The sequence below is a fragment of the Oncorhynchus mykiss genome, chromosome 12 (genome assembly GCF_057628025.1).
Source record: "Oncorhynchus mykiss isolate SJ-2025 chromosome 12, ASM5762802v1, whole genome shotgun sequence".
Lineage (NCBI taxonomy): Eukaryota > Metazoa > Chordata > Actinopteri > Salmoniformes > Salmonidae > Oncorhynchus > Oncorhynchus mykiss.
This window is the reverse complement of record NC_143033.1, coordinates 7,012,981-7,039,674: the sequence shown is the minus strand read 5'-3', so window position 1 is coordinate 7,039,674 and position 26,694 is coordinate 7,012,981. Positions and strand designations below refer to the sequence as shown.

Below are 26,694 nucleotides of genomic sequence, written 5' to 3'. Positions count from 1 at the left end.
TGAGTGTGTCCAAACTTTTGACTGGTACTGTACACACTACATATACACACTACAAAGACACGCCCACACACAAAAAAAAACACATTCACACACATTACATACTCACACACACGCATACCGACAACACAAACACACATTCAAACATTGAGCTGGTACTGGTACTCCCTGTATATATCTCCACATTGATCTGGTACTTCCTGTATATAGCTCCACATTGATCTGGTACTTCCTGTATATAGCTCCACATTGATCTGGTACTCCCTGTATATAGCTCCACATTGATCTGGTACTGGTACTCCCTGTATATATCTCCACATTGATCTGGTACTTCCTGTATATAGCTCCACATTGATCTGGTACTCCCTGTATATATCTCCACATTGATCTTGTACTCCCTGTATATAGCTCCACATTGATCTGGTACTGGTACTTCCTGTATATAGCTCCACATTGATCTGGTACTCCCTGCATATAGCTCACATTGATCTGGTACTCCCTGTATATAGCTCCACATTGATCTGGTACTGGTACTTACTTTATATAGCTCCACATTGATCTGGTACTGGTACTTCCTGTATATAGCTCCACATTGATCTGGTGCTTCCTGTATATAGCTCCACATTGATATGGTACTGGTACTCCCTGTATATAGCTCCACATTGATCTGGTACTGGTACTTCCTGTATATAGCTCCACATTGATCTGGTACTTCCTGTATATAGCTCCACATTGATCTGGTACTTCCTGTATATAGCTCCATTCTTGTGTATTATATTCCTCCTGTTAATATTTGTATTATAATAGTTTAACTCTGCATCATTGGGAAGGGCTCGTAAGCATTTCACGGTTAAGTCTACACCCGTTGTATTCGGGGGTCATGTGACAAATACAATTTAATTTGATTTCGATAGATTCACGTGAAATAAAAGCTTACCTTGAATCATTATTTGTTAAATCTAGAGAGAATAAATAAATTATATTTCTGTGATTTTGTTTTAGCTGTGGTGTTGACCACGCCCTGCTCGGTTTTCATTGGTTTAATGGCCAACCTTCGTCAAGGCGCTTCAGTAAAGTGTGTGATTCCACAGAAGAGTTGAGTTTGGACAGTGTGTCCTTACACCCGTGTGACACTATTTTGTATATAATCTGTCATAAATTAGATACATATTTAGAGCTGTAAAAATGGTCGGGGTAAAAGTAATCGGGAATGATTCAGAATTCCAACCTGAACTAGCAGACGCCGGATCAAGGCTTGCGGTGGTGAAGTTCACAATGGCAGGGTAAGGTTTCAAATCTGTTCCCAGGCCCTTGGTTTTACCAGCTAGCTATGATCTACACTGAAATGAATGATTCACTTTCATTTGTCAATCAATGTATAACTAGATAGTTAGTCCATTTTTAAAAAACTGATTTCACAGTAACATCAGTTGTTGGAATACTTTCAAATAGCTATTTTAAAATAACACTTGATAATTTAACTCGGACCACATACCACGCTGTTAGGTAACTAACGTTAGCTAGATAGATAGCTTAGCCAGCTATGACTTAGCAATAGCAGACAGGCTAAGCTAGCTAGACAACTTTGTTTAACAGCATGACAGTAGTCTGGTACTAGCTATCTAACAATACAGTCAGATATGTGGGATATAATGTGTGGTACATAGAGGTTATGTTATCTAGCTAGCCACCTGTCTGGCTAGTGGTTTTTAATAATAGGCATAAACTAGCGAGCCATGAAGAATAATGCTTCGCTAGCTATTGTTTTAGCTACTGCACATGTAGTAAGGCTTACTTTTGCATTTCTGTTTTGTTTTTTAACAGCCTTTGTTAATAGCTAGCTAAGCAACGTTAGCCAATGAACTAAACTTCCGGTTTAGTTGACAATAGCTTCCCATTGAACTCTTCTTCGCTCCCCAGGTGTCGACCCTGTGTCAGGATATCCCCTGCTTTCAACATGTTGAGTAACAAGTACCCTCATGTCATTTTTCTCGAAGTAGATGTACACGTCTGTCAGGTGAGGTTGATTTTGTGTTAAGACTTTTTAAAATTAATACAGCCTACTGTGTCGTTATCAAAACACCAGGTACTCCATTATGTTGTTGTTGTCGTCATAGGAGACTTGGTCAACAAGAAGTGATGCATAGCCTCGGACATGTCAACGTCCTCATGTTATTCATTGAGCCAATACAGATGAAGAAGTCTGGTATGTGTGTTGAGGCACGGGACTAAGACTTGAATGTCAATCTCCCTCTTTCAGGCAACGGCTGCCGCCAACAACATCTCTGCCACGCCAACGTTTTTGTTTTTTCGTAACAAAGTGCGTGTCGACCTCTATCAGGGTGCCGATGCCTCAGGACTAGAGGAGAAGATCAAGCAGCATGTAGAAAACGACCCTGGAAGCAACGAGGACTCTGACATTCCCAAGGGATATGTGAGTATATGATGAATTGGTATCACTCAGACATTCCCAAGGGATATGTGAGTATATGATGAATTGGTATCACTCTGACATTTCCAAGGGATATGTGAGTATATGATGAATTGATATCATTCGGGTGAGTTTCCCAAAACGGAAAGATAATCTTTAGAATTAAGATCATAGTTTGTCTATTGCCTAGCAACTAGCTAACTGATCTTTATGTTTTTTGGGGGGGAAACTTGCCCTAGGCTAGATATACTTCTGAGTTCTGTCCTTGTCTTCCCAGACATGGGACGCAAACTCAGAACACCTCCCTGTCTTCCCGAGACAGAATGTGAACTCAGAACCCCTCCCTGTCTTGCACTGTCAATGCTGACTCAGAAAACTTCAGGATTTTCTGGGTCTGTGGTGACGGTATCCCAGGACAGGAAGGCAGTAGCAAGGTTTAGCATAACTCGAAGCTAACCATAAGCTCACATTTCAGTAAAGCAGTGTTAACCTTTAGGGTGGTGCTTTACAAAGCTACACAAGTAGGTGTGAGAACCTCTTGACTAGAATGAAATCTTTGTTTTTGTGCTCGCTTGTACCGTGCATGTCTCAGTGAGGGGTGTGTGTGCGTCCTTTTTAAAAATATATATCTTTGTACTCCGTCTGTGTGTTCAGATGGACCTGATGCCGTTTGTGAACAAAGCTGGCTGTGAGTGTCTAAATGAGAGTGACGAAAGCGGCTTTGAAAACTGCTTAGTCAAGGACACCACCTACCTGGAGTCTGACTGTGATGAACAGGTGAGTTTTGAGGATGGATGGATGCTAGGTTCTTCTCTTTAGGTCAGAGTGGTCTGAATGTGTTCATTTTGAAAATATTTGCACTGGTTATGGCCCTCACTGACAGACCAGACTAATAGATGTATAGTATCACCCCTCACTGACAGACCAGACTAATAGATGTATAGTATCACCCCTCACTGACAGACTAATAGATGTATAGTATCACCCCTCACTGACAGACCAGACTAATAGATGTATAGTATCACCCCTCACTGACAGACTAATAGATGTATAGTATCACCCCTCACTGACAGACTAGACTAATAGATGTATAGTATCACCCCTCACTGACAGACCAGACTAATAGATGTATAGTATCACCCCTCACTGACAGACCAGACTAATAGATGTATAGTATCACCCCTCACTGACAGACCAGACTAATAGATGTATAGTATCACCCCTCACTGACAGACTAGACTAATAGATGTATAGTATCACCCCTCACTGACAGACCAGACTAATAGATGTATAGTATCACCCCTCACTGACAGACCAGACTAATAGATGTATAGTATCACCCCTCACTGACAGACCAGACTAATAGATGTATAGTATCACCCCTCACTGACAGACCAGACTAATAGATGTATAGTATCACCCCTCACTGACAGACCAGACTAATAGATGTATAGTATCACCCCTCACTGACAGACCAGACTAATAGATGTATAGTATCACCCCTCACTGACAGACCAGACTAATAGATGTATAGTATCACCCCTCACTGACAGACTAGACTAATAGATGTATAGTATCACCCCTCACTGACAGACTAGACTAATAGATGTATAGTATCACCCCTCACTGACAGACCAGACTAATAGATGTATAGTATCACCCCTCACTGACAGACCAGACTAATAGATGTATAGTATCACCCCTCACTGACAGACCAGACTAATAGATGTATAGTATCACCCCTCACTGACAGACCAGACTAATAGATGTATAGTATCACCCCTCACTGACAGACCAGACTAATAGATGTATAGTATCACCCCTCACTGACAGACTAGACTAATAGATGTATAGTATCACCCCTCACTGACAGACTAGACTAATAGATGTATAGTATCACCCCTCACTGACAGACTAGACTAATAGATGTATAGTATCACCCCTCACTGACAGACTAGACTAATAGATGTATAGTATCACCCCTCACTGACAGACTAGACTAATAGATGTATAGTATCACCCCTCACTGACAGACCAGACTAATAGATGTATAGTATCACCCCTCACTGACAGACCAGACTAATAGATGTATAGTATCACCCCTCACTGACAGACCAGACTAATAGATGTATAGTATCACCCCTCACTGACAGACCAGACTAATAGATGTATAGTATCACCCCTCACTGACAGACTAGACTAATAGATGTATAGTATCACCCCTCACTGACAGACTAGACTAATAGATGTATAGTATCACCCCTCACTGACAGACCAGACTAATAGATGTATAGTATCACCCCTCACTGACAGACCAGACTAATAGATGTATAGTATCACCCCTCACTGACAGACCAGACTAATAGATGTATAGTATCACCCCTCACTGACAGACCAGGCTAATAGATGTATAGTATCACCCCTCACTAACAGACCAGACTAATAGATGTATAGTATCACCCCTCACTGACAGACTAATAGATGTATAGTATCACCCCTCACTGACAGACCAGACTAATAGATGTATAGTATCACCCCTCACTGACAGACCAGACTAATAGATGTATAGTATCACCCCTCACTGACAGACTAATAGATGTATAGTATCACCCCTCACTGACAGACCAGACTAATAGATGTATAGTATCACCCCTCACTGACAGACCAGACTAATAGATGTATAGTATCACCCCTCACTGACAGACCAGACTAATAGATGTATAGTATCACCCCTCACTGACAGACTTGACTAATAGATGTATAGTATCACCCCTCACTGACAGACCAGACTAATAGATGTATAGTATCACCCCTCACTGACAGACCAGACTAATAGATGTATAGTATCACCCCTCACTAACAGACCAGACTAATAGATGTATAGTATCACCCCTCACTGACAGACCAGACTAATAGATGTATAGTATCACCCCTCACTGACAGACCAGACTAATAGATGTATAGTATCACCCCTCACTGACAGACCAGACTAATAGATGTATAGTATCACCCCTCACTAACAGACCAGACTAATAGATGTATAGTATCACCCCTCACTGACAGACCAGACTAATAGATGTATAGTATCACCCCTCACTGACAGACCAGACTAATAGATGTATAGTATCACCCCTCACTGACAGACCAGGCTAATAGATGTATAGTATCACCCTCACTGACAGACCAGACTAATAGATGTATAGTATCACCCCTCACTGACAGACCAGACTAATAGATGTATAGTATCACCCCTCACTGACAGACTAGACTAATAGATGTATAGTATCACCCCTCACTGACAGACTAGACTAATAGATGTATAGTATCACCCCTCACTGACAGACCAGACTAATAGATGTATAGTATCACCCCTCACTGACAGACCAGACTAATAGATGTATAGTATCACCCCTCACTGACAGACCAGACTAATAGATGTATAGTATCACCCCTCACTGACAGACCAGACTAATAGATGTATAGTATCACCCCTCACTGACAGACCAGACTAATAGATGTATAGTATCACCCCTCACTGACAGACCAGACTAATAGATGTATAGTATCACCCTCACTGACAGACCAGACTAATAGATGTATAGTATCACCCCTCACTGACAGACCAGACTAATAGATGTATAGTATCACCCCTCACTGACAGACCAGACTAATAGATGTATAGTATCACCCCTCACTGACAGACCAGACTAATAGATGTATAGTATCACCCCTCACTGACAGACCAGACTAGTAGATGTATAGTATCACCCTCACTGACAGACTAGACTAATAGATGTATAGTATCACCCCTCACTGACAGACCAGACTAATAGATGTATAGTATCACCCCTCACTGACAGACTAGACTAATAGATGTATAGTATCACCCCTCACTGACAGACCAGACTAATAGATGTATAGTATCACCCCTCACTGACAGACCAGACTAATAGATGTATAGTATCACCCCTCACTGACAGACCAGACTAATAGATGTATAGTATCACCCCTCACTGACAGACCAGACTAATAGATGTATAGTATCACCCCTCACTGACAGACTAGACTAATAGATGTATAGTATCACCCCTCACTGACAGACCAGACTAATAGATGTATAGTATCACCCCTCACTGACAGACTTGACTAATAGATGTATAGTATCACCCCTCACTGACAGACTAGACTAATAGATGTATAGTATCACCCCTCACTGACAGACCAGACTAATAGATGTATAGTATCACCCCTCACTGACAGACCAGACTAATAGATGTATAGTATCACCCCTCACTGACAGACCAGACTAATAGATGTATAGTATCACCCCTCACTGACAGACCAGACTAATAGATGTATAGTATCACCCCTCACTGACAGACCAGACTAATAGATGTATAGTATCACCCCTCACTGACAGACTAATAGATGTATAGTATCACCCCTCACTGACAGACCAGACTAATAGATGTATAGTATCACCCCTCACTGACAGACCAGACTAATAGATGTATAGTATCACCCTCACTGACAGACTAGACTAATAGATGTATCACCCCTCACTGACAGACTAGACTAATAGATGTATAGTATCACCCCTCACTGACAGACCAGACTAATAGATGTATAGTATCACCCCTCACTGACAGACCAGACTAATAGATGTATCACCCCTCACTGACAGACTAGACTAATAGATGTATAGTATCACCCCTCACTGACAGACCAGACTAATAGATGTATAGTATCACCCCTCACTGACAGACCAGACTAATAGATGTATAGTATCACCCCTCACTGACAGACCAGACTAATAGATGTATAGTATCACCCCTCACTGACAGACTAGACTAATAGATGTATAGTATCACCCCTCACTGACAGACCAGACTAATAGATGTATAGTATCACCCCTCACTGACAGACCAGACTAATAGATGTATAGTATCACCCCTCACTGACAGACCAGACTAATAGATGTATAGTATCACCCCTCACTGACAGACCAGACTAATAGATGTATAGTATCACCCCTCACTGACAGACCAGACTAATAGATGTATAGTATCACCCCTCACTGACAGACCAGACTAATAGATGTATAGTATCACCCCTCACTGACAGACCAGACTAATAGATGTATAGTATCACCCCTCACTGACAGACCAGACTAATAGATGTATAGTATCACCCCTCACTGACAGACCAGGCTAATAGATGTATAGTATCACCCCTCACTGACAGACCAGACTAATAGATGTATAGTATCACCCCTCACTAACAGACTAATAGATGTATAGTATCACCCCTCACTGACAGACCAGACTAATAGATGTATAGTATCACCCCTCACTGACAGACTAATAGATGTATAGTATCACCCCTCACTGACAGACCAGACTAATAGATGTATAGTATCACCCCTCACTGACAGACCAGACTAATAGATGTATAGTATCACCCCTCACTGACAGACCAGACTAATAGATGTATAGTATCACCCCTCACTGACAGACCAGACTAATAGATGTATAGTATCACCCCTCACTGACAGACCAGACTAATAGATGTATAGTATCACCCCTCACTGACAGACCAGGCTAATAGATGTATAGTATCACCCCTCACTGACAGACCAGACTAATAGATGTATAGTATCACCCCTCACTGACAGACCAGACTAATAGATGTATAGTATCACCCCTCACTGACAGACTAGACTAATAGATGTATAGTATCACTCCTCACTGACAGACCAGACTAATAGATGTATAGTATCACCCCTCACTGACAGACCAGACTAATAGATGTATAGTATCACCCCTCACTGACAGACTAATAGATGTATAGTATCACCCCTCACTGACAGACTAGACTAATAGATGTATAGTATCACCCCTCACTGACAGACCAGACTAATAGATGTATAGTATCACCCCTCACTGACAGACCAGACTAATAGATGTATAGTATCACCCCTCACTGACAGACCAGACTAATAGATGTATAGTATCACCCCTCACTGACAGACTAGACTAATAGATGTATAGTATCACCCCTCACTGACAGACCAGACTAATAGATGTATAGTATCACCCCTCACTGACAGACTAGACTAATAGATGTATAGTATCACCCCTCACTGACAGACCAGACTAATAGATGTATAGTATCACCCCTCACTGACAGACTAGACTAATAGATGTATAGTATCACCCCTCACTGACAGACCAGACTAATAGATGTATAGTATCACCCCTCACTGACAGACCAGACTAATAGATGTATAGTATCACCCCTCACTGACAGACCAGACTAATAGATGTATAGTATCACCCCTCACTGGTAGACCAGGCTAATAGATGTATAGTATCACCCCTCACTGACAGACCAGACTAATAGATGTATAGTATCACCCCTCACTGACAGACCAGACTAATAGATGTATAGTATCACCCCTCACTGACAGACCAGACTAATAGATGTATAGTATCACCCCTCACTGACAGACCAGACTAATAGATGTATAGTATCACCCCTCACTGACAGACCAGACTAATAGATGTATAGTATCACCCCTCACTGACAGACCAGGCTAATAGATGTATAGTATCACCCCTCACTGACAGACCAGACTAATAGATGTATAGTATCACCCCTCACTGACAGACCAGACTAATAGATGTATAGTATCACCCCTCACTGGTAGACCAGACTAATAGATGTATAGTATCACCCCTCACTGACAGACCAGACTAATAGATGTATAGTATCACCCCTCACTGACAGACTAGACTAATAGATGTATAGTATCACCCCTCACTGACAGACTAGACTAATAGATGTATAATATCACCCCTCACTGACAGACCAGACTAATAGATGTATAGTATCACCCACCCCTCACTGACAGACCAGACTAATAGATGTATAGTATCACCCACCCCTCACTGACAGACCAGACTAATAGATGTATAGTATCACCCCTCACTGACAGACTAGACTAATAGATGTATAGTATCACCCACCCCTCACTGACAGACCAGACTAATAGATGTATAGTATCACCCCTCACTGACAGACCAGACTAATAGATGTATAGTATCACCCCTCACTGACAGACCAGGCTAATAGATGTATAGTATCACCCCTCACTGACAGACCAGACTAATAGATGTATAGTATCACCCCTCACTGACAGACCAGACTAATAGATGTATAGTATCACCCCTCACTGACAGACTAGACTAATAGATGTATAGTATCACCCCTCACTGACAGACTAGACTAATAGATGTATAGTATCACCCCTCACTGACAGACCAGACTAATAGATGTATAGTATCACCCCTCACTGGTAGACCAGGCTAATAGATGTATAGTATCACCCCTCACTGGTAGACCAGACTAATAGATGTATAGTATCACCCCTCACTGACAGACCAGGCTAATAGATGTATAGTATCACCCCTCACTGGTAGACCAGACTAATAGATGTATAGTATCACCCCTCACTGACAGACCAGACTAATAGATGTATAGTATCACCCCTCACTGGTAGACCAGACTAATAGATGTATAGTATCACCCCTCACTGACAGACTAATAGATGTATAGTATCACCCCTCACTGACAGACTAGACTAATAGATGTATAGTATCACCCCTCACTGACAGACCAGACTAATAGATGTATAGTATCACCCCTCACTGACAGACCAGACTAATAGATGTATAGTATCACCCCTCACTGACAGACCAGACTAATAGATGTATAGTATCACCCCTCACTGACAGACCAGACTAATAGATGTATAGTATCACCCCTCACTGACAGACCAGACTAATAGATGTATAGTATCACCCCTCACTGACAGACCAGACTAATAGATGTATAGTATCACCCCTCACTGACAGACCAGACTAATAGATGTATAGTATCACCCCTCACTGACAGACCAGACTAATAGATGTATAGTATCACCCCTCACTGACAGACCAGACTAATAGATGTATAGTATCACCCCTCACTGACAGACCAGACTAATAGATGTATAGTATCACCCCTCACTGACAGACTAATAGATGTATAGTATCACCCCTCACTGACAGACCAGACTAATAGATGTATAGTATCACCCCTCACTGACAGACTAGACTAATAGATGTATAGTATCACCCCTCACTGACAGACTAGACTAATAGATGTATAGTATCACCCCTCACTGACAGACCAGACTAATAGATGTATAGTATCACCCCTCACTGACAGACCAGACTAATAGATGTATAGTATCACCCCTCACTGACAGACTAATAGATGTATAGTATCACCCCTCACTGACAGACTAATAGATGTATAGTATCACCCTCACTGACAGACCAGACTAATAGATGTATAGTATCACCCCTCACTGACAGACCAGACTAATAGATGTATAGTATCACCCCTCACTGACAGACCAGACTAATAGATGTATAGTATCACCCCTCACTGACAGACTAGACTAATAGATGTATAGTATCACCCCTCACTGACAGACTAATAGATGTATAGTATCACCCCTCACTGACAGACCAGACTAATAGATGTATAGTATCACCCCTCACTGACAGACTAGACTAATAGATGTATAATACTAAACTCATATTTTCTCCTCTTCAGCTCCTAATTACTATGTCCTTCAACCAGCCTGTCAAGCTGTTCTCCATGAAGCTCCTGTCCTCTGACTTCGGTGAGTCCTTATTCTTCCTGGTCAGCTCCTAAATGTTGCTCCGTTTCCTCGTAAAAGTACATGCAGTTGAAATGGAAAACATTTTTTAAATTTGACCGTTTGTCGACGGAAAAGATGTCCTTTATTGGATTGTGGTTTATCGTTTGTTGTTGTTGAGTTCCCACGCTTTCCTTGGTTGCCCTGTTTTCTGCCCCCCCCCCCCCCCCCCCCTCTTATTCAGAGGGGTTGGGTTAAATGCAGAAGACACATTTAAGTTGAGGGAATTCTGTGGTATCTTTCCCTTTCCTTTACCTGTCTCATACATCCTTCCCCCCCTCTGTCTACTTTCTTCCCCCCCTCTTTCTACTTTCTTCCCCCCCTCTGTCTACTTTCTTCCCCCCCTCTGTCTACTTTCTTCCCCCCCTCTGTCTACTTTCTTCCCCCCCTCTGTCTACTTTCTTCCCCCCCTCTGTCTACTTCCCTCTCCCCTCTTCCTACTCCCCTCTTCCTACTTCCCTCTCCCCTCTTCCTACTTCCCTCTCCCCTCTTCCTACTTTCTTCCCCCCCTCTGTCTACTTTCTTCCCCCCCTCTTCCTACTTCCCTCTCCCCTCTTCCTACTTCCCTCTCCCCTCTTCCTACTTCCCTCTCCCCTCTTCCTACTTCCCTCTCCCCTCTTCCTACTTCCCTCTTCCTACTTCCCTCTCCCCTCTTCCTACTTCCCTCTCCCCTCTGTCTACTTCCCTCTCCCCTCTGTCTACTTCCTTCCTCCCCTCTGTCTACTTCCTTCCCCCCTCTGTCTACTTTCTTCCCCCCTCTGTCTACTTCCTCCCCCCCTTCTGTCTACTTCTTTCCCCCCCTCTGTCTACTTCCTTCCCCCCCTTCTGTCTACTTCCTTCCCCCCTCTGTCTACTTCCTTCCCCCCCTTCTGTCTACTTCCTCCCCCCCTTCTGTCTACTTCCTCCCCCCCTTCTGTCTACTTCTTTCCCCCCCTCTGTCTACTTCCTTCCCCCCCTTCTGTCTACTTCTTTCCCCCCCTCTGTCTACTTCCTTCCCCCCCTCTGTCTACTTCCTTCCCCCCCTCTGTCTACTTCCTTCCCCCCCTCTGTCTACTCCCCCCCCCCCTGTCTACTTCCTACCCCCCCCCCCCCCCCCATCCTTCTGTCTACTTTTACCCCCACCCCACTCTGTCTACTTCCTTTTCTCCCGGTTTCAGCCCAGGCACCAAAGTGTGTGAAAATCTTCATTAACCTTCCTCGCTCCATGGACTTTGACGATGCTGAGCGTAGCGAGGCCACCCAGACCCTGGACCTGGCAGAGGAGGATTTCAAGGACGACGGACTGATCCCACTGAGATACGTCAAGTTCCAGAATGTCCAGAGCGTCACCGTAAGTCATTTAACACCAACCAATCACCTGCAGGCCTCATTTCCTGGTTCTTTCCTTCCCTCTTTTTTTTTTTTCCTGAGGTCACATGATATTGAAACACTGCATGTACCTCAGTTGGTTCCTGTTCTCAAGCTAGAAGAAGAAGGAGGGGTTGTCCAGTTCTGAACTGGAGACAAAGAGGAGGAGGCGACGCCAGGGGACTGACTCCGCCCCGATATCTGTCCCCATGAGAATAAAATGTGAAGCGGACCAATGAGTTTCTGTATGGAGGTCAATGAACTTTGAACTTGGTCAACATAAAATGTCATTGATTTGATTAAATAAAATTTGGTAATGTTTAGGTCATGAATTACTGATAGATAGATGCACGTGGTATCCTGGCAACTTTTGAGAAAAACGTATTTTATATCAGAGTTGTGTCTGTTGGTCAAATGCGTATCTACTCTCTCATTGGCTAGAATGCTCCCACCTGATCCCGCCTCCTTCTGCCTTTGTAGACTTTTATTCCCGTTGTCCATTATCTTGTCAATATAATGTGGTGCTGACATGCATTACCATTTTAATTAAGAATTTGTTCTTAACTGGTCTGTCAGCTGTGTTAATGTAGAACCATACAGCCATCTAGTGGCACAAAATAGTAATGATTATTTTGTTATCTCAACCGCAGCCCACTAGGCTACACACAGATGTGATATAATGTAGAATGCATGTTTACAGAAAATAAAAATCTGATATTTGTTGCTTGATTGGGAACATAAGTTCGAACTAAGACTGCATGAATTATATCCTTTATGGGCAGTTTCCCAGACAATGGTCCTAGACGAGAAAGCTCTTTCAAAAGTAGGTTCTCTATTGAGCATGCCAGGGCAACACTTAAACTGTGCCCGGGAAACTGACCATTATGATGTAGTAGTGTCCCATTATGATGAAGTTGTTCCATTATGAAGTTGTGTCCCATTATGATGAAGTTGTGTTCCATTATGATGAAGTTGTGTTCCATTATGATGAAGTTGTGTTCCATTATGATGAAGTTGTGTTCCATTATGATGAAGTAGTGTTCCATTATGATGAAGATGTTCCATTTTGATGAAGTTGTGTTCCATTATGATGAAGTTGTGTTCCATTATGATGAAGTAGTGTTCCATTATGATGAAGATGTTCCATTTTGATGAAGTTGTGTTCCTTTATGATGAAGTTGTGTTCCTTTATGATGAAGTTGTGTTCCTTTATGATGAAGTTGTGTTCCTTTATGATGAAGTTGTGTTCCATTATGATGAAGTTGTGTTCCTTTATGATGAAGTTGTGTTCCATTATGATGAAGTTGTTCCATTATGATGAAGTTGTTCCATTATGATGAAGTTGTTCCATTATGATGAAGTTGTTCCATTATGATGAAGTTGTGTTCCATTATGATGAAGTTGTGTTCCATTATGATGAAGTTGTGTTCCATTATGATGAAGTTGTGTTCCATTATGATGAAGTTGTTCCATTATGATGAAGTTGTTCCATTATGATGAAGTTGTGTTCCATTATGATGAAGTTGTGTTCCATTATGATGAAGTTGTTCCATTATGATGAAGTTGTGTTCCATTATGATGAAGTTGTGTTCCATTATGATGAAGTTGTGTTCCATTATGATGAAGTTGTGTTCCATTATGATGAAGTTGTGTTCCATTATGATGAAGTTGTGTTCCATTATGATGAAGTTGTGTTCCATTATGATGAAGTTGTGTTCCATTATGATGAAGTTGTGTTCCATTATGATGAAGTTGTGTTCCATTATGATGAAGTTGTGTTCCTTCATGATGAAGTTGTGTTCCATTATGATGAAGTTGTGTTCCTTTATGATGAAGTTGTGTTCCATTATGATGAAGTTGTGTTCCATTATGATGAAGTTGTGTTCCATTATGATGAAGTTGTGTTCCATTATGATGAAGTTGTGTTCCTTTATGATGAAGTTGTGTTCCTTTATGATGAAGTTGTGTTCCTTTATGATGAAGTTGTGTCCCATTATGATGAAGTTGTGTCCCATTATGATGAAGTAGTGTTCCATTATGATGAAGTAGTGTTCCTTTATGATGAAGTAGTGTTCCATTATGATGAAGTTGTGTTCCATTATGATGAAGTTGTGTTCCATTATGATGAAGTTGTTCCATTATGAAGTTGTGTTCCATTATGATGAAGTTGTGTTCCATTATGATGAAGTTGTGTTCCATTATGATGAAGTTGTGTTCCATGATGATGAAGTTGTGTTCCATGATGATGAAGTTGTGTTCCATGATGATGAAGTTGTGTTCCATTATGATGAAGTTGTGTTCCATTATGATGAAGTTGTGTTCCATTATGATGAAGTTGTGTTCCATTATGATGAAGTTGTGTTCCATTATGATGAAGTTGTGTTCCATTATGATGAAGTTGTGTTCCATTATGATGAAGTTGTGTTCCATTATGATGAAGTTGTGTTCCATTATGATGAAGTTGTGTTCCATTATGATGAAGTTGTTCCATTATGAAGTTGTGTTCCATTATTATGAAGTTGTGTTCCATTATGATGAAGTTGTGTTCCATTATGATGAAGTTGTGTTCCTTTATGATGAAGTTGTGTTCCTTTATGATGAAGTTGTGTTCCTTTATGATGAAGTTGTGTTCCATTATGATGAAGTAGTGTTCCATTATGATGAAGTTGTGTTCCTTTATGATGAAGTAGTGTTCCATTATGATGAAGTTGTGTTCCTTTATGATGAAGTTGTGTTCCTTTATGATGAAGTTGTGTTCCTTTATGATGAAGTTGTGTTCCTTTATGATGAAGTTGTGTTCCATTATGATGAAGTAGTGTTCCATTATGATGAAGTTGTGTTCCTTTATGATGAAGTTGTGTTCCATTATGATGAAGTTGTGTTCCATGATGATGAAGTTGTGTTCCATGATGATGAAGTTGTGTTCCATGATGATGAAGTTGTGTTCCATGATGATGAAGTTGTGTTCCATGATGATGAAGTTGTGTTCCATTATGATGAAGTTGTGTTCCATTATGATTAAGTTGTGTTCCATTATGATTAAGTTGTGTTCCATTATGATTAAGTTGTTTCTTCCCCCATGTGTTGTAACAGATGTTTGTGAAGAACAACCAAGGGGATGAAGAGACAACGAAAATCAATTACCTTACTTTTATCGGGACCCCTGTACAGGCAACGAACATGAATGACTTCAAACGGGTAAGATCCGGTCTCTCTCTCCCCCCCCCTCCAAACAGCTATGAGACTATGATGTTGACGGTATTGAATTGTGATTTTTGTATCCTGCATTGGGATCAGGCCACTCTCGTCAGATGAGGCCTAACAGTAATGATACAATCATAGCAATACAATTTCAATGGTACATTACATTGATTTCAGCAATTAAATCAGGCTAATGTGGAGATTTAAATTAAATCAACAATGTGCAGTTGTTCCACTATACATGTCAATATGATTTTTTATTTTTTTCACTTGGTGCTAAGAATAATGTTATTTGCTACTGCATACAATGTCAACGAAAACCTCCTACGTCTACTCCTTCGGGACGAGGAGGATTCCTGCACTGTTTACACGGCTGTGTTTTCTATCCAACGTAGGTTGTGGGCAAGAAAGGAGAGAGTCACTGATAAGGAAGAGAGGAGGAGAAGACTGCCCGTATTGCTGCGACGATCCCCCCCCAGGACTTAGCCTCTTGTCTGTCTGCCAAAGCTGCCACTAGGAGGGGTTAGGGTCTACTCCACTTTAACACAACACAGACCAACCAAAATCTGTGTTCCAAATTGCACCCTATTCCCTTTTTAAAGTACACTATATATTTTTTTGGGGGGGGGACCTGATATCCATCCTGAAGTCTGGCTTTGATCCAGAGGTGTCAGTGGTCAAAAGTAGTGCATTGTATAGGGAGTCATTTGGGACACACGCATCAACCTAACGTTTATACGAGTTTGTGCTCCTCTGTTCTGCCGGTGAAATGACCTCGGCGAGGCAACTCGCTCAATTCATTTAAAAAAAAAAAAAACTTTTTTTTTATTGTAATTCCGACAAACACTGTAAATAAACACAATCCTTTTTCAAAGGTACAGTTGGTATTTCATGTCTCTTGAATTTTTAGAAAAGTTTAAACAAAAATCTTCCTAACCACCATTCACAAAGACGAGGAAAATGGAGTTCCCAGGGTACGTCATGTTTTCTCCTGCTGGAGTTCCTGTTATCTATTGTAAAAATATTGCAGAGTTCCGGGCACCGAAATGTACCAGTCGTCTTCAAGCACTGATCATCCCCGTGGACATGACTAAGTCTCCTGCAAAAAAGGGAAGAATCCCAGGTGAATGAGTTTGACGGTAGCAGCATCTCGAGCACCAACAGGTGCGTTGAGTCCACTTCTGAATGGGGACGAGGATGATGTAATGACATTTTTTGACCACACCGTGTCACCAAAGGCTTTGCTATAACGTCTTACACAATCCATGGGCGCCCACCGCACTTCAGAGAGCTCTTGGTTTCCGCTGAACGGTTGATTTCATCAGAAATACGGGCTCTGTTATATTTGTCCTCTTTCTGAATTTTTGGGGAAACAATATTTGCGAGAGGTGATTTCAGTTAATTATGAGAGATTTTTTTTTTTTTACAATAATTCTCTTCAGATTTTGTATAAACATAACATACAGAAATTCCATGATTTTTTTTTTTGCAATTACACAGGATCTCTTGGTAATTAATTAACATTTCTACCGTGGATACAAAAAAAAAGATGTTGCTGGGGATATTTTTTAATTTGCATTTAAAAAACAAATATTGATATGTTTATTTATATTGTTAAAATGAAAAGTGGTGTAATTATTCTTTAAGCTGGGACAACACTGTGTTAATATAACAGAGAATTGTTGACGATGCTACTCCTAATCAAACCAAGATCAAGGCTGCTAGATGACTAAATTAGTTTTTGTTATAAACTCATTTAGGCTTGTGCATTTATTTTAATTCTTGGCACTTTCTGTCTGTTAATTTACGATAAACATAATTTACCACATTGAGAAAAATCCTTGTTATTTTTGAAAAATCGATAATCTGCATCGGCAGTTAAGGCCTATTTAAAAAATAAAATAAGCATTTTACCAAATAAAACATTTCTCTGACAAAACGTGTGTCTGTGTGTGTACTATTCCGATTTGACATTTTGACTGTGATTTATAAATTGAGTGATCTGAAGAGGACAAGTTAGTAGCTTATATTATGGAAGGGTTTGCATAAACGGTGTCAGGACGAAGCTCAGCCGTGGCTGCTGCCTGAAGACAGGAAGAGAATAAATCAACCGAAGGTTCTTCCTTCAATAGAATCACAGCAACCATAATGGCAGAAAAGAGCGCTTTTACCACCGGCGTAATGAACTACTACAAACGTAAACCACTGTGAACTTGAAATGAATTGTTTTTAAATCAAAAACATCAATGATACCGTTCTAAAATGGTACCGTTTTTAATTGACGCCGGTGGTTTGATTTGATTTCCTGTTGCTAGCTGCGTACGGCGTTAGTCCACGCGTTGGGGGTTATGTTAGAGGCATATCATTCCATTGGCTAAGTTTTTAAAACACATAATGAAGAAATCCTAATGCACAGCAATATCCTCTTACTGGTTGTACCTCTAAGGACAGAGACATCTATGTTAAAGTGAAATGGCATCCTGCTATTCACTATATAATACAAACAGCTTTTGACCAGGGCTCAAATTGAACAGTACAGTGAACTCAAAGTATTGGGACAGTCACACATTGTCTTGGTTGTTTTGGCTCTGTACTCCAGCTCTTTGGATTTGAAACGATGCATTGACTATGTGGTTAAAGTGCAGACTGTCAGCTTTCATTTGAGAGTATTTTAATCCATATCTGGTGAACCGTTTAGAAATTACAACACTTTTTGTACATAGTCCTTCCATTTTAGGGTACCAAAAATATTGGGACAAATCCATTTGTGTGTTAAAGTCATCAAAAGTGTATTATTTGGTACCATATTCCTACCACTCAATGACTACATTAAGCCTGTGAATCTACAAACTTCTTGGATTAATTTGCTGTTTGTTTTTGGTTGTGTTTCAGATTATTTTGTGCCCAATAGAAATGAATGGTAAATAATGTATTGTGTCATTTTGGAGTCACTTTTATTGTAAATAAGAATAGAATTTGTTTCTAAACCACACACTCATTTGAAAAATTTGTTTAACTTTCTCACTCATTATTATTCACGATTCATTCAGGTTTATCCGTAACCATGGTAGCATCCACATTAATGTAGAAGTGTTGTAACATTCTATTCTTATTTACAATAAAAAAAATGTCTGCTATTCATACCCACACATGCAGTCAGAGCTGGCCCTATCGTTTTGGGGGCCCTAAGCAGTCAGAGCTGGCCCTAGTGTTTTGGGGGCCCTAAGCAGTCAGAGCTGGCCCTATCGTTTTGGGGGCCCTAAGCAGTCAGAGCTGGCCCTAGTGTTTTGGGGGCCCTAAGCAGTCAGAGCTGGCCCTATCGTTTTGGGGGCCCTAAGCAGTCAGAGCTGGCCCTAGTGTTTTGGGGGCCCTAAGCAGTCAGAGCTGGCCATAGCGTTTTGTGGGCCCTAAGCAGTCAGAGCTGGCCCTATCGTTTTGGGGGCCCTAAGCAGTCAGAGCTGGCCCTAGCGTTTTGGGGGCCCTAAGCAGTCAGAGCTGGCCTTATCGTTTTGGGAGCCCTAAGCAGCCAGAGCTGGCCCTAGTGTTTTGGGAGCCCTAAGCAGTCAGAGCTGGCCTTATCGTTTTGTGGGCCCTAAGCAGTCAGAGCTGGCCTTATCGTTTTGGGAGCCCTAAGCAGCCACAGCTGGCCCTAGTGTTTTGGGAGCCCTAAGCAGTCAGAGCTGGCCTTATCGTTTTGGGGGCCCTAAGCAGCCAGAGCTGGCCCTAGCATTTTGGGGGCCCTAATTTTAGTGGACCTCCTCTTGACACTGGAGATAAAAACATTTTTTTTGTTGTTGTTGTTAATTTCTGGCAATTCTACACATTTTGCCATGGGGCGGAGAGAAGATTGTACAACTATGTAACACATTTCCTGCAATTATACACATTTGCTATAGGGTGGAGATTTGTTGTTGTTGTTGCAGTTTTTAATATATCTGGGTGACTAACCAAATCAATGGGGATCCCCCGGTCAGTAATTCGATTAACTACAAGTTTAGGTAGTTGGCCTCCAGACTAACTTACCCCCGCCCAAAAAATAAATGTGCTAATTGAGTGATTAACGTAAAGGAAAAACTGCTGGTGCACAACCACATTTCTAACTTTCAACAGTAAACTGTATTCATAATGCGGATCTAGGATCAACCACAGGGGGCCATATAGGGGGCCATTTTAGATGGCAGACAACTCTGTGGTATACAGAATGGTGTCGTCTGCGTAGAGGTGGATCAGAGACTCACCAGCAGCAAGAGCGACCTCATTGATGTATACAGAGAAGAGAGTCGGTCCAAGAATTGAACCCTGTGGCATCCCCATAGAGACTGCCAGAGGTCCGGACAGCTATAGGGGGCCATTTTAGATGGCAGACAACTCTGTGGTCCTGCATCGAAGGCCTGCTTTTAGGATGGTTTAAACCATGGCCTGTATCCATAATGCTGATCTAGGATTAGTTTTGTCTTTTAAATCATAATGAATGAGATTATATGGACAGATTGGGAGACCTGATCCTAGATCAGCACTCCTACACTGAGACGCTTTATGGGTACGGGCCCAGGTCCAGCACCACAGAACGGGGCGGCCGCCATCAACCATCTACTAACCTCTAGTGGCCCCCTGATGAGATCCTCAGATGGGGTTGACTCATCTGAAACAGGTTGGTCAGTTTAACCGGCTGCATGATGGGAGTAAACATGTATTTCATCCTGTAGCCATTTAAGCAGTGGTGTGACAGACCAGATTGATTACTGCATTATGTTTAACTGATGTTATCGATACTGAAATATTACTTTTCCATGTATCCGTTTTGTTTTCACCTTTAGACCAGGCCAGACCATGCCAGACCAGACCATGCCAGACCAGACCAGGCCATAACCTCAGCAGGCTGCTCATACCGTGTCCTGTTCCTGACAGTTGGTGGACTGAGGCCATATGGACATCATGTCCCTTCGATGACTGACTGACTGACTGACTGACTGACTCATGCCACTGTTACTGTGTCTGTGTCACAAATGGCACCCTATTCCTTTATGTAAGCCTTGGTCAAAAGTAGTGCACTACGTAGGGAATAGGGTGGCGTTTTGGGACACGGCCTGTTACAACACCATTGGACCAGTCTGCTCTCTGAGAGGAGAGGACAACCAGATCAGAGCAGCAGTCTGCTACAATATCTGTCATCTGTTCTAATGTGTTGTTCTTTTTCTTTTTTTTTTTTTACACAGTATCACTGTGCTTTTTGGGGGTTTCCGTTTGGTTTTGTGTTTTTTGTCCATCTTTTTTTTGTTGTATTTTGGCCTATTTAATTGTTAGCTATGTGTGTAAAGTGTATTGGACTGCAATATGCCAGCCTACCCAGCTAGCGTATAACGTTCAGAGAACGTTCTGAGGACCGGCAGGGTAGCCTAGTGGTTAGAGTGTTCGACTAGTAACCGGAAGGTTGCAAGTTCAAACCCCCGAGCTGACAAGGTACAAATCTGTCGTTCTACCCCTGAACAGGCAGTTAACCCACTAGGTCGTCATTGAAAATAAGAATTTGTTCTTAACTGACTTGCCTAGTTAAATAAAGTTTCTTAGAGCTGGGTGGTGACATGGTTGTCCTCTGGTTATTTTGCAGTCAACCTTCCCACCAGTGATGCAGGATGGTTGGATTGGCTCTGGAACGTTCCCAGCACGTTAAAGGAAATGGACTAAATAAAAGTTATTTCATTAGTTTAACAGAACGTTTCCTAAACATTCAAACATGGTTACATTTATAATGATATAATGTTTTAGGCATGTTCTCCAACTGGTTTGACATTTAGGAATGTTCTCAAGTAGTTCAGCGAACTTTAAGAAGCAGCGTTCTTCTGTGTTTTCAGTATTTCAACATTTTTATTTTATTTTATTTCACCTTTATTTAACCAGGTAGGCTAGTTGAGAACACCTTTATTTAACCAGGTAGGCTAGTTGAGAACAAGTTCTCATTTACAACTGCGACCTGGCCAAGATAAAGCAAAGCAGTGTGAACAGACAACAACACAATAGTTACACATGGAGTAAACAATTAACAAGTCAATAACACAGTAGAAAACAAAGAGTCTATATACATTGTGTCCAAAAGGCATGAGGAGGTAGGCATTATAATTACAATTTAGCAGATTAACACTGGAGTGATAAATGATCAGATGGTCATGTGCAGGTAGAGATACTGGTGTGCAAAAGAGCAGAAAAGTAAATAAACAAAAACAGTATGGGGATGAGGTAGGTAAATTGGGTGGGCTATTTACCGATGGACTATGTACAGCTGCAGCGATCGGTTAGCTGCTCAGATAGCAGATGTTTAAAGTTGGTGAGGGAGATAAAAGTCTCCAACTTCAGCGATTGTTGCAATTCGTTCCAGTCACAGGCAGCAGAGAACTGGAAGGAAAGGCGGCCAAATGAGGTGTTGGCTACATAACGTTTCCTAAAGGCAGATGGCCAGTCACATATGGGCTAACACAAAAATTCTGTATTTAATTTTTTTATTTTATTATTCCTGTTAAGCTACTGAATTTATCAACACTAAATAGAACAATTATATTATTAATAATACATTCTTCTTTTAAAAATACAAAAAAACAATGTCAATGCTAGCTATTTTCTCTTGGAATTTGAGAGGCCTTAACAGTCTTATTAAACCTTCCAGCTGTCTTGATATCCTAGCAAGAAACCATGTTTATATAGCCATGTTCCAAGAAACACACCTGTTCCTATAGAATATAGAGAACACAAAGTGACAGCTTTTTCATCAGCCCCAAAACACAACTAATGGTGTAATCATAATGATACATAAGAAACCCTAAATCACCATCTTGGGTAAAGTGGAAGACCAAGAAGTTAGAATCACTTTCCCTAAATATTGTCTTTATTAATGTGTACAGTATGCTCAAATGCATATGATCCTATGTTTTAATTTTTTTAATTCTGTGAACAGTATATTGTTAGAATTAACTGAATTCCAGGGGGTTTTGGGGATGGGTTTGGCTTGGGAGAGAGAGAGAGAGAAGGAATGATGAAAAATATATTTTTGTGACTTGCAAACCTGCTTCAAAATGAAATAAGAGTTCTGGACAGATTAGGAGAGAATGTTGATTCACTATTATTACTTGTTTGTTAGAGGAGAAGGGGGTTTAACTGATGGGTTGGGACAGGGGGGAGGTCTGGGAGAACATCAGACACTAGGCTGAAGTATGTGTGGGGTCTCCACTCATCTCACTTCAGTCTCTCGGTGGACCCCACTCTCTCCAAGTAGAGTCCAAGCAGCCAACTATATTTTTCATTTAATTCACAAGGTAATACAAACGGACCACAGTACTTAATTAAGTGTCAGTCTTTCTCCAATGTACACTGAACAAAAATATAAACGCAAATGTTTGTGAGTTACAGTTCATGTCAGGAAATCAGTCAATTAAATCCCTAAGCTATGGATTTCACATGACTGGGCAGGGGCGCAGCCATGGGTGGGCCTGGGAGGGCAAAGGGGAGTCAGGCGCAGCCAATCAGAATGAGTTTTTCCCCGCAAAAAAAAGGGCTTTATTACCGACAGAAATATTCCGAATTTTCATCAGCTGTCCGGGTGGCTGGTCTCAGACGATCCCCTAGGTGTAGAAGCCGGATGTGGAGGTCCTGGGCTGGCGTGGTTACACCTGGTCTGCGGTTGTGAGGCCTGTTGGACATATGGGCAAATTCTCTAAAATGGCATTGGAGGCGGCTTATGTTAGAGAAATGAACATTCAATTCTCTGGCAACAGCTCTGGTGGACATTCCTGTAGTCAGCATTCCAATTGAACGCTCACTCAAAAGTTGAGTCATCTGTTGAGTCATCTGTTGAGTCATCTGTTGAGTCATCTGTTGAGTCATCTGTTGAGTCATCTGTTGAGTCATCGTGTTGAGTCATCTGTTGAGTCATCGTGTTGAGTCATCTGTTGAGTCATCTGTTGAGTCATCTGTTGAGTCATCTGTTGAGTCATCGTATTGTGTGACAAAACCACACATTTTAGTGTGACCTTTTATTGTCAGTCTGCCAGGTCTGAGGTGGGTGCCTTTCCTGTGTGGGACTCCCTGACACATCTAACGCAGCCCAGTTAACAACCTCGGTCTCCCCGGGAGCAATAAACAAGCGGAGTTGGCATCCCATCCTCATCGCCAAATTGTGGTGTTAATTCTAACCAAAAGGAGAGAGACTGTATTCTTCAAAACAACATTATTATAAGAAAATTGAAGCAGTCAACTATGCACTTCAACAGTTGTGCAGTTAAGGCCCAACGAACAGTGTTGGTTCTCAGCTTTTATAGAGAAGCACATCCCTTTTGTATACGTGGCAATCAGCAGATAGTATGTAAAAGGACATTAGTTGTCTGTGTAGATTTAAGATAGCGCGCGTTTGATTTGCCTGATGGTCTCAACCATCTAATTGCCTTCACAACAGCAAAACACTATAATGTGCTCCTTTCTGCAAGTTTCCATACATGTGTCACGTCTGATCCTGCTCCTCCTCCTCCGGCGTACGACGTCGCCAGAGTACTAGCCACCGGTCCTAGGATTCATCATTACGCACACCTGGTACTCATCATTACGCGTACCTGTAAAACATTATGATTCACACCTGGGCTCCCTTACCTTCATCATTTCCTCCCCTTTACATGTCACTCTCCCAGGTTCACTCACCAGTTGGTATTGTTCTTGTGTATCGGCGTACTGCCTTCTGTGTCGTGTTCTTGGTTTTTGTTGTTTTATTACAACGTTTCACCTGCTGCCAACTCACCGCCCCGTCCATTACAGTTGAACGTATTGTCCAAGAAATTGTCTAAAGGGGATTGACTTTGTTGCTACCCAATTGTTTGTTGGTAGGTTTCCACACTACGTTCCTTCCACCTATATAATTTCTTAATATTATTCAGTTCCTTTGGCTTTGATGCCTCATGATTGAGTATTGCTCTGTTCAAGTACACTCTGATTTTGCTGTGATCTGACAGGGGTGTCAGTGGGCTGACTGTGAACGCTCTGAGAGACTCTGGGTTGAGGTTAATGATAAAATAGTCTACAGTACTACTGCCAAGTGATGAGTTATAGGTGTACCTGCCATAGGAGTCCCCTTGAAGCCTACCATTGACTATGTACATACCCAGCGTGCGACAGAGCTGCAGGAGTTGTGACCCATTTTTGTTGGTTATGTTGTCGTAGTTGTGCCTAGAGGGGCATATGTGGGAGGGAATGCTGTCACCTGCAGGCAGGTGTTTGTCCCCCTGTGTGCTGAGGGTGTCAGGTTCTTGTCCGGTTCTGGCATTTAGGTCACCACAGACTAGTACATGTCCCTGGGCCTGGAAATGATTGATTTCCCCCTCTAGGATGGAGAAGCTGTCTTCATTAAAGTATGGGGATTCTAGTGGGAGTATATAGGTAGCACACAGGAGGACATTTTTCTCTGTTAAGATCATTTCCTTTCGAATTTCTAGCCAAATGTTCCTGTTTTGATTAATTTAATGGAGTGAGTTAGGTCTGCTCTATACCAAATTAGCATAACCCTTGAGTCCCTTCCCTGTTTCACACCTGGTAGTGTGGTGGATGGGACGACCAGCCCTCTGTAACCTAGAGGGCAACCAGTGGGTCCGTATCCTCTATACCACCCACCTGGTAGTTTGGTGGATGGGACTACCAGCTCTCTGTAACTTAGAGGGCAACCAGTGGGTCCGTCTCCTCTATACCAGGTTTCTTGCAGGATGACAATGTCTGTATTACCGATTTCTTTGGTGAAGTCCAGGTTCCTGCTCTTTAGGCCAAAGGCAGATGACCTCAGGCCTTGTATATTCCCGGATGAGATAGTGAAGGCTTTGTGTTCCATAAAGGCAGATGACCTCAGGCCTTGGATATTCCCGGATGAGATAGTGAAGGCTTTGTGTTCCATAAAGGCAGATGACCTCAGGCCTTGGATATTCCAGGATGAGATAGTGAAGGCTTTGTGTTCCATAAAGGCAGATGACCTCAGGCCTTGGATATTCCCGGATGAGATAGTGAAGGCTTTGTGTTCCACAAAGTGTCCAAATGTTGCTGTTCGTGTGGTTTGGCCTCAGACCAGTAAGTGTGAGCAGAGCCTGTTGAGCATCTGGTACTCTCTCCTCCAGTTATCTTTCTGCCTGGAAGCCCCATCAGACCCCTGGAGATACAAAGGGGGGTATTGTTTTATTCATGCATGTTTGTTATCAAGCACACACAAAAAAAGATATGGGAGCAGAGACACGTGGTTAATATTAAGATGGATTTAGGCACCTGATAATAGTTCTGTTATAATCTCCACCCGGCACAGCCAGAAGACTGGCCACCCCACATAGCCTGGTTCCTCTTCAGGTTTCTTCCTAGGTTTTGGCCTTTCTAGGGAGTTTTTCCTAGCCACCGTGCTTCTACACGTGCATTGCTTGCTGTTTGGGGTTTCTGTACAGCACTTTGAGATATCAGCTGATGTACGAAGGGCTTTATAAATACATTTTATTTGATAAGTGCATTAGCTACACCAACATTAGCTACACCAACATTAGCTACACCAACATTAGCTACACCAATAACATACATTATTGTTATTTTAACGGTGAATAAAGCTGTAGTATCCTCTCAGAGGTGCGTACGTAATGACCCCCTCCCTGCCGCCAGTAATATGATAGTTTTGATCCACAAGAGCAAATTTTAAAAGCATGTTGGTGTAGCTAATGTTGGTGTAGCTAATGTTGGTGTAGCTAATGTTGGTGTAGCTAATGTTTGGGTAGCTAATGTTGGTGTAGCTAATGTTGGTGTAGCTAATGTTGGTGTAGCTAATGTTTGGGTAGCTAATGTTGGTGTAGCTAATGTTGGTGTAGCTAATGCACTTATCAAATCAAATCAAATGTATTTATAAAGCCCTTCTTACATCAGCTGATATCTCAAAGTGCTGTACAGAAACACAGCC

General features: G+C 41.8%; 1 protein-coding gene across 2 annotated transcripts; it reads left to right on the top strand.

Moving 5' to 3' along the window:
- Positions 1-1,066: 1,066 nt before the first annotated feature.
- On the top strand, positions 1,067-16,624 carry txnl1 (thioredoxin-like 1). Of its 2 annotated transcripts, none has more exons than XM_036936721.2 (8): positions 1,067-1,280; positions 1,918-2,014; positions 2,258-2,431; positions 3,083-3,205; positions 11,093-11,162; positions 12,356-12,528; positions 15,639-15,743; positions 16,142-16,624. In XM_036936721.2, exons 1-8 carry the CDS (start codon positions 1,183-1,185, stop codon positions 16,169-16,171), a joined length of 870 nt encoding a protein of 289 aa, XP_036792616.1. In that variant the 5' UTR covers positions 1,067-1,182; the 3' UTR covers positions 16,172-16,624. The 2 variants fall into 2 exon arrangements, with proteins under 2 accessions (XP_036792616.1, XP_090047562.1); XM_090191436.1 differs by having other exon boundaries at positions 2,258-2,478.
- Positions 16,625-26,694: the final 10,070 nt, after the last annotated feature.